A 12,805-nucleotide genomic window follows, 5' to 3' on the forward strand; every position below is an offset into this window, starting at 1 on the left:
TTGTTATAAACTTATCAGTATTCAGTAAAGGGTATTCCACTCTGATGACCTTATCTAAACCTAATCATCTCCTAAAGCACGCCCCCCCCCCCCCCAACAGTATAGATTAACTTTCAGTCCTCTTAGTACCTTACAATGGGAGTTAAATTTTAATACATGAACCCTTTGAGGACACAGTCAAACTATATCCAAACCAAAGCAGACATTATATTGGATTTTAATCTAGTCTATCATTCAAAACACAAGACTGGCTGTTCTTAACATAAGTCTATTTTAGGAATTCCAAGCCTTCTTCACTCTTAATTACTTAAAAACACAAACCCTCTCGATCTGGATCTCAACAATTGTCTTCCTCTCCATCTCTGCCAAGGTCAACCACCTTATTCCCCTGAAAAAGCTTCCTGTAGAATCATTCTCCTTTTCATTCATTATTGCTTATAAGTAATATCCCCCTGTTTTTTTTGTATCCATTTTTCATTTCCAATCCATTCTGCCTTTTCTTGGACCTTCTCTCTTAATGTCTTTTCCTCCCTGAGGGGTCATTCCTCTCTTAACACAATAAACATATGCAAAGTTAGGTCCTTTTTTCCTAGATATATTCTATTTTCTTCTCTTCCTACCTTTGTTCATGTTACTTCCTCTGCCTGTAATTTTCTTTTTCTATAAACTCTTTCAAAGTAACTAATTTAGTCCATTTTCCCTCCCTTCCTTTTTTGCAGTACTGGGGATTGAACCCAGAGACAAGTGCTCTACCACTGAGCCACATCCCAGCCATTTTTATTTTAAGATAGGCTCTGTGTTGGCATTGAATTTATGATCTCTTGCTTCAGCTTCCTGAGTAGCTGGGATTACAGACATGCCTTATCATGCCTGGCTCTTCTTTCTTCTTTTTTTGGCAGGAAGCCATGTTGGAGATTGAACCCAAGGCCTGACATATGCTAAGCACGTACCCCAATTCAACCTTTTCTTAACTCACTACAATATTATATTCAGTATTCATTAGTCAAGATGACCAGAAAGCATATAGTGTATATCAAAAAGATTCTCATCAAGAAACAGGGATAGTGCATGCCTGAAATCCTAGCAGCTCAGGAGGTCGAGGCAGGAGGATGGGAGTTCAAAGCCAACCTCAGCAACAGTGAGGCACTAAGCAACTCAGTGAGATCCTGTCTCCAAATAAAATACAAAAAAGAACTGGGGATGTGGCTCAGTGTTTGATTCCCCCCCTGAGTTCAATCCCCTTTACCAAAAAAAAGAAACAAGGAAAATCACAACATTTACTTGTGTAGTGGGGCATACCCACAATCCCAGCTATTTAGTGTTAATGAGGGAGAAGGATCAAAAGTTTAAAGCCAGCCTCAGCAATTTAGCAAGATTCTGTCTCAAAATACAAAAATAAAAAAGGTTAGGGGCGCTCAGTAGTAAAGTGTTTGTATAGCATTTGTGAGATCCTGGGTTCATTCCACAAAAACAAAAGAAGAACCCTTTAGGTTTGGGTATACAGCTCAGTGGTACAATGCTGGTTTAGCTATACAGGAGGCCTTGAGTCCAAAATTCATCCCCATTAAAAAAAAGAAGAAAACAAAGGTTAATTTCCAACTTTCTTTCAACTTTTAAAAACTAGGACTTTATTATTTTGTTTCACAAAGTTACCAATCTGTGAAGAAACTGGGCTGAAGAATCACAAGAAAACTGTTGGAAACAGATTTAAACCAGTGGGGTAACACGGGAAAGGAGTAAAAAGACAATGGAAATGAGCCTCTGGGTCTTTGTTGGGACAAAAGAAAATAAAGAATAATACAGAATTCAGAGGAAGGAAGACACCAGCCAATTGGCAGACTTGTGCTCAGAGGGTATGCCTCCAAAGGAACAGGTTTCCTACAGCTTCAGCCAGCACTCATTATCCTTAAAGCAGCAGCTGTTCCCTTTGTTTAGATCATGGAAACATCCTAAGACTGATCAAAATTATGGATTGTTTTCCCAGAAAAAGTACATGCTCATAGCTTTTAACGTAATTAAGATTAAAATTGAATATAATTTTAGGACATTCATGAAGACGATTCATGAACAAATTAAGAACTCTTGAATTTTAAAAGTTCCGAAATGATAGATAGAAAATTAGTAATCGTGGTCAACTCTGGGGAGGAAAGCAGGAGGTGGGGTTCTTGGGTGGGAAGAAAACATACTGTGCATCATGTACCTTTTTGTATTAATAAACTCATAACTAGGTACATGGCTTGCTTTTTCAATTAAAGGAAAAATTACTTTAAACAAACTAGCTGACATTCAGAGTAAGACTCAATCAATAGCTCAACATCAAGGAAAAGAGAAAGTCATGTTTCACTAAATTACCTACACTACTTTTCCTGAAATCCACCATGTGGCCAGCGTAATGGTTTCATTAATGAGGTTCTTGGCATAAAGTTAGTTAGAAGAGATCGAAATAAAACACACAGACTCAGTTACCTTATTTCTATTGCCAGGTCCGAGACGGCTCCCCTCTCTGGTTCCCTCCTCTAACTGCCCAGCAGGGCAGCAAAGATTACTCAGGGCTAGCAGGAGAGAGAGAGTTTGAACACGCCTGGGAGTAGCTTTTTATTGGGGAACAAGAGATTCAGGGGAAAATTTCATCCAATGAAGGTTGAGGGGGGACTGCACTCCAAGGTCAGGGTCAGTGATTGGGCCCCCGAGGTCAGTGGTCAGGCACACCCCCACACGGATGGGCTCTCTCATCAGGAAAGGGCCGGGAAAGTTCCGACACAGCCAGAACGCCTCAGACCCTTAACGGGAACCATGCAATCACGTGTCAGAAATGGCTTCCCACACTGAAATTCTTCAATTAAGAGACATTTTCATTTCAAAGGGCAAGATCCTTAAATATGTAAATACACTCATCCCCTATGAGAGGATATTGGTTCCAAGACTCCTCCATGGATACCAAAAATCTCCTAGTGGTTAAATCACTTATATGAAATAGTATTTGCATATAAGTACATACAATCTTAAGTCATTTCTAGATTGCTTATAATATTTAATACAATGTAAATGCTGTGTAAAGTTTTTATACTGTATCATTTAAGAGAATGATGAAAAGGTCTGTACATGTTCAGTGCAGACATTTTTTTTTTTTTCTGAATAGTTTGACCCATGTTTGGTTGAATCCAAGCATAGAGAGCCTACAGATTTTGAGGGCAGATGGAAGGCTGACTAAGTTGAATCACTGATATGAATGAATTTCAGCCTAAATAAAAACTAATTTCAGATCCCTTCCTATCTTTGCAAAGATGATAAAGCAGGCAAGCACTGAACCTTAGAAGAGGGAAAAGAGAAGGGCATGAAGAAATGAATAGAAAGGAGAAACTGGGAAGGCTGAAAAACAATTTGCTTGTTTCACAACTGCTTTTATCCTTGGACACAAAAACCAAACAGCTATTCAAAGTGATTTTATATCATTTTTTAAAAAAATATTTATTCTTAAGTTTTAGGTGGATACATATCTTTATTTTACATTTATGTGGTGCTGAGGATTGAACCCAGTGCCTCGTGTATGCTAGGCGAGCACTCTACCACTGAGCTACAACCCTAGCCCCTTACATCACTTTTTATATACAGATAAGCTATGTAGGAACTATGGCTACAATCACTTTATGATGACTTCCTAAGTAATTCTCTGAGGAAGAATGAATAGAATTGGGTTATGTTGTCATTTAATTGAAGAAACTAAAGATTCTATAAAGTTAGGTGTTTCCTGTGTTATAAAGAATAAGCACAAAAGCTAATAATGGAGCCACAAAAATACCCAAACTTACTTGCAAAATATGTGGTCACACTTTGTGGATACAGGTTCTTTGATCAATTCCAGACTAGAGGGGTAGGGGGAAAAAAAACAAGAGAAAATAAATAAGGCTTAATAATTTATTTAAAAATAAATAACTTTTAGTAAAGAAGTTCAACTTTGGCGCTGGGGATGTGGCTCAGCGGTAGCGCGCTCGCCTGGCATGCGTGCGGCCCGGGTTCGATCCTCAGCACCATATACCAATAAAGATGTTGTGTCTGCCGAGAACTAAGGTAAAAATGTTTAAAAAAAATAAAAAAAATAAAAAATAATAAAAAAAAAAGAAGTTTAACTTTAAGCAGTTATAACTGAGTCAAAGTATGACTTTAAGTTCATTCAATTCTTTTTTTTTTTAATGATTTTTTTTTTAAAGAGAGAGTGAGAGAGGAGAGAGAGAGAGAGAGAATTTTTAATATTTATTTTTTAGTTCTCGGCGGACACAACATCTTTGTTGGTATGTGGTGCTGAGGATCAAACCCGGGCCGCACGCATGCCAGGCAAGCTCGCTACCGCTTGAGCCAAATCCCCAGCCCTCATTCAATTCTTATTAAATGTCTGCTATGGTAGGAGCTAAGAATACAGCAGAAAATATGATCCTTAACTTTACTGAACTTTCAGACATTAAAACAGAATTATGTGAACTTAATACTCTATATTTAATTGTTAGCACTGAAAAAGATCAGCTGATAATTCTTCAATTAATTACATTTCACTGGTATATATTTCTGAGCTAATATGTTGAGTATGCATTTTACAACCTAATGAAACTCCATTAAAAACAAAAAAAATTTCCTCTTACGTTACTTTCCCCTTATTCCTGGTTTCACTTTCTAAAGTCTTAAGTTACCAACAGACAATCATAGTCCCAAAATGTTAAGTAAAAAATTCTAGAAATAAACAGTAAGTCTTAAATTGCATGCCATCCTGAGTAACACCATGAAATCACGCTTCATCCCTTCTGGACCTTGAATCATCTCTTTTCTTAGTGTATTCAGGTTGTATTTGCTACTTGTTGTTAGTCACTTAGTAGAAGTCTTGTTTATTGTACTGAATGTCAGGGTATGAAAATGCTTGTGTTCAGGTAATCTTTATTTGATTTAATATGGCCCCAAAGCACAAGAATAGTGATGCTGGCAATTTGGATATACCAAAGTAAAGCATAAAATGCTTTAAGTGAGAAAATGAAAGTTTATCTTAGTTTATGTATGTGTAGGGGAAAAAACAGTGTATATATAGGGTTCAGCATATCCAGGCACCCACTAGGGATCTTGAAATGCATCCCACACAGATATGTATTTCTTTTGAATTCCCTCAAAATACTTTTTGGTATGTGATTGTTTTTGTAACTCAGTGTGGGAATTTTTGAGCATTTACACATAAAAAAAAAAACAATAGTAAAATAAACTCCAGGTACATCAACTGATTTCAACAAACGGCCAATCTTCTTTTATCCATACTTGCCTCTATCTTAGATTATTTTAAAACAAATCCCAGCCATCATATCATTTCCTGTATAAATATTTTAACTATATTCTCAAAAAAGACACTTTTTTAGCATGATCATGAAACCATTATTAGTTCTAAAAAGAATTGCCTTAATATAATTTAATATAACTAATGTTCCAAGTTGCTTTGCTATCTCATAAAAATTATTTTAAATAGTAAGATATGTTAAATCAGGACCCAAACAAGATTCATACATTGTATTTAGTTGCTATGTCTTAAGTCTCTTTTTGGTGGTACAGGGGCAGTCTACCACTGAGCTACATACTTGGCCCCTTTACATTTTTTTTGAGACAAGTTCTTCCTAAATTGCCCAGGCTGACCTTGAACTTGTGATCCTCCTGCTTTCGGTATCCCAAACCACTGGGATTATAGGCTTGTACCACTGTGCTTATCCTTAAGTCTCTTTTAATCTATATTTTTCCCTTCCTGTTTTTCTTCCTTGTCATTTATGTCAAAAACATAACAAAAGGGCTGGGGTTGTGGCTCAGTGGTAGAGCACTTGTCTGGCATGTGTGAGGTACTGGGTTTGATTCTCAGCACCACATATAAATAAATAAAGTCCATTGACAACTAAAAACAAACTTAAAAAAAACAAGGGCTGGTGGTATAGCTCAGTGGTATAGCACTTGTCTAGCATGTAAGGCCCTGGGTTCAATCGTCAGCACACAAAAATAATAAATAAGTAAAAAGATCATCTGACCTTCAGAATTTCCCATATTCTGGATGTTGCTGATTGTAACTCTATGTTGTGATTTAACATGTTCTTTTAGCCTCTTTATTTTTTGTATACGGATAAGCTCAATCAAAGTCAGATTCAATTGTTTGGCAAGAACACTTTACAGATGTACTGTGTACTTCTATTACATCACTTCGGAAGGGTCATGTTGATTTTCCATTACTTGGTAAAAACAATGTGATATAGCTGAATGAGGCAGTACATGCCCATAATCCCAGTGACTGGGGAGTTTGAGGTACAAAAATTGCAAGTTTGATGCCATCCTGGGAAACTTAATGAGATCCTTTCTTACATTAAAAAAAAAAAAAAAAAGATCTGGGGGTAGAGCACCTCTGGGTTAAATTCCCAGCATTACACACAAAAAAACCCCAATGTAACTAATACTCACTAAAGGAAATTCCTATCCCTACCTGTCTATCCAAGAAATTTCAAGGCCTTTTTGAAATTAATTCATTAAGTAATACAACAAACATGTATTGAGCATCTACCAGGAAGGCACTGGTTTTGAAATATAACAGTGAACAAAATAAAGCCTCCCCTCATAAAGCTTATATTCCAGTTGCAGTAGGCAGTTGACAAATAAGAACAGATGGGGAAATGTTAAAGAGACAAATAAGGCAGGACAAAGGGGACACGGAGTGCAATGTGTGTGTAATGGGGGATATACACACACACACACACACACACACACACACACACACACATAAATATGTTTTTGACAAATGACAAGGAAGGAAAACAGGAGGGGAAAATCTATAGAAAAAGAGACTTAAGGCTAGGAAGAGTGGTATTAGGCCTATAATCTCAGTGATTTGGGATACGTGGAGCAGGAGGATCATACATATACACACACACACACACACACACACACACACACACACATATATAGGGTGGTCATAAGAGGCCTAAGAAAGTGACAATGGAAGACAGCTGAATAATGTGATGAAATCAGCTATACAATAATTGTGGGTAGAATATCCTAGCAGAGGGAGCAAAGATAAACCCTGAGCAAGATTATGCCTGGTGTTTGTGCAGACAGCAGGTAGGCCAGGGTACTAGGATGAAATAGTAAAAGAAGTAGAGAGGTAGCTGGAAGCCTAAACAGGTAGGAATCTGTTAGTTATTTAGATTCATACTGAATGAGAGCTTTAGAAACTGAACTTCGGTGGTCAAGTCTAGACAGGACATTAAAGAAAGGGTATAACCTGGTCATTTGAGAGGAATATGGTTCTTTTCATTAAATGTTTAACTTTTTAGAAAAGGATCACAAGAAAAGCTGGGGGAATAATAGCCTTGTTTTAAAGGGTTTGGTAATACAACTCTAGTAATCATGGGGTTTTTGACGCAGGATAGGGCAATGAAAAGGAAAGTACTGGCCAAAGTCAGAAGGTTAGGTTTCCATTATCAGTTCTCTCTTCATCTCTTTTTTGTCTTTATAGTACTGAGGGTTGAACCCAGGGCCTTTTACATGCTTGACAAATGCTCTACCATTGAGCTACATCCCTAAGCCCAGTTGTCTCTCTTTATTTTTAATCAGCACCATACCCTTGGGCCAAGTCCTCTACATGAATCTCAGTTTCCTTTTGTTACCTATCCTTCCAGTCTTCTGGGACTATTATGAAAATAAAATTTAACGTTACTTGAGCAAATGCTTCACAATATGAGATGACTTGTACCAAAGTCAGTATTATTATTGAGACCAAATGTGATTTTAAAAAGAAAAAAAAAAAAAGAATGTCAATTTGTTACTAAATTACTAAAGCTAGATATGAAAGAAATTCTCAGTAAAAGAGAAAATTGGACTTAGCTATGATACCAGATGGCTTACATTCTCACCACTGACTCAATTCTGAAATAATTATATTTCAGTATGGTAATTATAATCCAAGCTACACAAACATACTGTAAACACAAACTCTGAACAGATGAAAACTCCAATATGTAAAAAGGTAATGACTACTGAAAGAAGAGCTTGAAGACCAAACAGGAGCAAAAAAGAAAAAAAAATGTATATGTTCCCTGTCTCAGTCCTGATGAGAATAAATGTTTACTATAAAGGTGATTCAAATATTTTAAACTTGGGCTGCGGTTGTGGCTCAGTGGTGAAGTGCTTGCCTAGCAATGCATGAGGACCTAGGTTCAATTCTCTGCACCATATAAAAATGAAGATACTAAGTCCACCTAAAACTAAAAAATAAATATTTTTTAAAAACTTAAAAAAAATATATCTTAAACTCTTTCAAACCAGGCAATATTTGAGCCTAGGTTTAAAAAACAACAAACCACTAGGGTATTTTTTTTTGTACAGTGCTGGGGATTGAACCCAGGAGTGTTTTAACAGAGCTACACCCTCAGCCACCACCACCCTTTTTTTTTTGGCACCAGGGATTAAACTCAAGGTGTTTAAGCACTGAGCCACATCCCCAGCCCTATTTTGTATTTTATTTAGAGACAGGGTCTCACTGAGTTGCTTAGTGTCTCGCTTCTGCTGAGGCTGGCTTTGAACTCATGGATCCTCCTGCCTCAGCCTCCCAAGCCACTGGGATCACAGGCATGCACAACCATGCCCAGCTCTTCAGCCCTTTTTATTCCTTGAGACAATGTCTTGCTAAGTTGCCAGCTTTGAACTTGGCATCGTCCTGTCTCAGCTTCCTGAGTAGTTAGGATTATAAGCATGTGCCAGTGTGCCTGACGAGACTACATATTTTAGCAAATTCTTCTGAAAAGTCAAAACTTTTACATACTTACATGTAAAAAGTTAGAAAGAGTAACCAGTTATCACAAAAAACTGCCAACTGAATTGGGTATAGTATCAAAGGCCTATAATTACACATGGTGGAAGGGCTGATATGGAAGGACTATTTGAGCCTAGGAGTTCCAGACTAGAAAAAAAAAAAAAAGATATAACTACAAATTGTACTATTGTACTATTCTGAACACTGTGAAAAAAATAATGAAGTTGGGACCAGAGGCAGTAGTGACAGGTTTTCGTTTGTTTTGGTACAGGGGATTGAACCCTGGGACGCTTAACCACTGAGCCACATTTCCAGCCTTTTTTATATTTTATTTAGAGACAGGGTCTTACTAAGTTCCTTAGGCTGGCTTTGAACATGCCATCCTCCTGCCTCAGCCTCCTGTGCCTGTAGAATTACAGCTGTGAACCACTGCACCCAGCAATAGTGCAAGTCTTTAATTCTAGATACTCAGGGGCACTCAATCACTGAGCCACATCCCCAGCCTATTTTGTATTTTATTTAGAGACAGGATCACACTGAGTTGCTTAGTACCTTGCTTTTGCTGAGGCTGACTTTGACTCTAGATCCTCATGCCTCAGCTTCCACAGCCACTGGGATTACAGACGTGCCCAGTGCACCTGGCAATGTGTAAGTTTTTTTTTTTTTTTAAGTTGTTGATGGACCTTTAATTAATTTATTTATTTATGTGTGGTGTTGAGAATTGAACCTAGTGCCTCATATGTGCTACGCAAGCGTTCTACCACTAAGCTACAATCCCAGCTCACTGTGTGAGTTTTTAAATTGATGGTTTAACTTGCCAGAATGAGAAAGCACATTATATTTTTATGACTGAGTCCCATGAGCATGTAAAATAAATGGACCCAGATGCCACATTATTGAAAATTTTTTGATCACTATAATTATCATATATGTTTTGTAATTTTTTTTTTCAAAAGCAGCTGTCTCCCTACGATGTTATTTCCTGCTTTCCTGTTCTGATGTTTCATAAATTAGGCTGTAAATTTTATTTATCTATTGTTTTCGTCAAGCTGAAATGTTGAGAGGTAAGAGAATGATTACTTATAAATTTCGTTATTTCCCTGAAAACACAACTTGTATTTTCTTTAATCTTATTAACTTGACTCCAAATATGAAAAACAATTCTCATGAAGCATGAAAGCAAATTTACTTGAATTTTCCCTTCTTCATTGAAGGTAAAGGGCAAGAGGTGCAACTTTTTACAAAATCTTTTTTATTTAGAGATAGGGTTTCGCTAAGTTGCTAAGGGTCTCATTGAATTCAAACTTGTAACCCTCTAGCCTCAGCCTCATGAGTTGCTGGGATTACAGGTGCTTGTCACCATGCCTGCCTCAATTTATGTTTTTGAGTGCTACCTACTACTAATCATCACTATATTTTAAAAAAATAATAATAATGGGGCTGAGGTTGGGGTATAGCTGAGTGGTAGAACATGTACTTAGCATTTAAGAAATCCTGGGTTCAATCACCAGCACCAAGAAAAAAATGAAAATAAACTATCAAAGAATCAATTTAGCTTATCAATTAATTTAGCTTATTGAGTGGCTTCCATATCTTAAGTACTATTCTAACTATTGAAGATACATAATTAAACAAACAAACAAAAACTTTTGTCCTCATAGAGTTTATATTCTGTAGGGAGATGAATAAATCATACATAACTCAGATAGTTACAGAGAAAAATGAAACATGAAAGGGGGATAAGGGGCATGTTGGGACATTATAATTTTAAATAGGATTGCCTGGAGATACTTTTTGAAAAGGTATTATATGAAACAAGATTTTTAAGCCACACAATTATCAGGGGAAGGAAATTCTAGGCAGAGGGAACAAGAAATACAACAGTTCAGAGGCAGAATATGTCATATATGAAGAACAGTTAAAAAGCCAAAGTCTCAAGTCCAGAGAGGAGAGTGGCAATAATTCTAATTCTTCTGATTTTCCTTTTTTTTTTTTTACCAAAAGGGTCTAAAATATGGATTCCCATCTATTTAATAGATTTAAGAGAAACTAAATCTTAACCTTTGTTGTATCATGGACTCCTTCTCAGAGTAACTCTTAAAGTTTTTTTAATTTACTTTTTCTGCGGAGATCAAATTCAGGGCCTAGAGTATGCTAGGCAAGTGCACTACCACTGACCAATACCCCCAGCCCTGAGTAATGCTTTTATGCCTAAAGATACAAAATTATACAAAAATCTAACCTACAAGGATCCTGGAGGGTCTACAAGAACTCCAGAATATACACAAAGAAACTTTATCAGATAATGGCAAAGTTTTTTTTTTTTTAATATTTATTTTTTGTAGTTTTAGTTGGACACAATGACTTTATTTTATTTATTTACTTTTATGTGGTGCTGAGGATTGAACCCAGGGCCTTGCAAGTGTGAGGCAAGCGCTCTACCCCTGAGTCATAACCCCAGCCCCAGGTTCTATATCTTGATTGTACATTGATCCCAGTGCCTTCAGTGTGCTAGGTAAGTGCTCTACTGCTGAGCCACATTCCCCAACCCTAGATATATAATTTGTCAAAATTCACTGCCTTGCACACCTAACATCTCTACTGCACACCTAACATCTCTGTATTTTACTGTATGTAAATTTTACCTCAATTAAGAAAAAGAAAAAAAAATTGAATAATCCAGCTCTCTCTTCATTTCATAGATGGAGAGAAACAAAGACTCACTCAGAATCAGACCTTCTAAAAAGCTTCAAACACTTTCAGTTTTTTTTTTTTTTGTTTGTTTGTTTTGTAACACTGGGGATTGAATCCAGAGCTATTCCACCATTAAACTATATCCCCAGACCTTTTTATTTTTAATTTTCAGACAAGGTCTTGTAAGTTGCCCAGGCTGGCCCCAAACTTTGTTTGCTATGACACTTCAGTTACTTGAGGTTTTGTTATTTAAATTAACTGGGTCAATTTTCATCAAATATTATTCCAAAGATCAATCATCTCAGAGACACCAAGCATCTGTGGTTTTATTTCTCTGTTAACCATGCCCATTCAAGCAATCAAGCTGGCTTTAGAGCTGGAAGAAAAGCCTAAGTACCACTTAATCCAAAACAGATACCTGTTCCAATACAGCACTAATCCAGACAGTCTGTAAACTGGAGAAAAAGGGAGCTGACTTAAGTACCCTGATCTTTTTTTTTTTTAATTGTCCATGGACCTTCATTTTATTTATTTATTTTTTTGTGGTGCTGAGTGCCTCACACATGCCAGGCAAGTGCTCTACCACTGAGCCACAACCCCAGCCCAATCACCCTAATCTTAATAGATTTATTATATTTTTTCCTTCCTACTATGTATGGTCAATTCTTCTCATTTGCTTAAGAGATAATCATACAAGGAAGAATCACAAACTAATAAACTCTTCTGTTGACTTACCAAATTGGACACTCTAAGATTTTCTGCATAGCATTAAGGACATTTTGTACTTCTTCAACACGAACTGCAGATAAATCCATTTCTTTCTGTTCCATTGAACTTTAACACATAAAATACAAAACATAAATAAATAAACCTCTTTAGAAGATTTACAAGAACAGCATCTTAAGTTCTAAATAAAAGAAAATTAAGACTGGAGCGCTTTATAATTATTTCAACCACAGACCAAATGACAAAGCTTTCATTCAAAAAAATTCTAGCAGTTGATTTTTGTGATTAGACTATTTGAATTCTCAATTCACTCATACATAGCCTCCAACCCTTTCCTTTGGTCTTCTCCTTTTTCCAAGAAAAGGAAAGCCACTGTGGGTGACTGATTGGGTGTGGAGTGGTATTGTCAGCTTTCTCCATCATCCTGGCTGTTTTCTTTTTCTTGCTTGAAACCAAAAATAAGCAAGGCATGATAGCATGTACATGTAGCCTCAGCTCCTCTGGAAGCGGAGGCAGGAGGATCTCTTGAGCCCAGGAGTTCAGGGGTCTGCCTGGGCAACAGGAGACTCCACC

General features: G+C 36.9%; 1 protein-coding gene across 24 annotated transcripts in view; it reads right to left on the reverse strand.

The window, feature by feature from the left end:
• The window catches only part of Brca1 (BRCA1 DNA repair associated), a 65,747-nt gene extending 53,426 nt beyond the window's left edge, over nucleotides 1–12,321 (reverse strand). For all 24 annotated transcript variants that reach the window (XM_077801112.1, XM_077801106.1, XM_077801123.1 and 21 more), the window contains exons 1-2: nucleotides 12,242–12,321; nucleotides 3,810–3,863 (exon numbers count right to left, since the gene is read on the reverse strand). In XM_077801112.1, the coding sequence (XP_077657238.1) occupies nucleotides 3,810–3,863; nucleotides 12,242–12,321 (134 nt within the window). The remainder of the gene's footprint in view (nucleotides 1–3,809; nucleotides 3,864–12,241) is intronic.
• Nucleotides 12,322–12,805: the final 484 nt, after the last annotated feature.

This window comes from Urocitellus parryii, chromosome 7 (assembly GCF_045843805.1).
Source record: "Urocitellus parryii isolate mUroPar1 chromosome 7, mUroPar1.hap1, whole genome shotgun sequence".
Taxonomy (NCBI): Eukaryota; Metazoa; Chordata; class Mammalia; order Rodentia; family Sciuridae; genus Urocitellus; species Urocitellus parryii.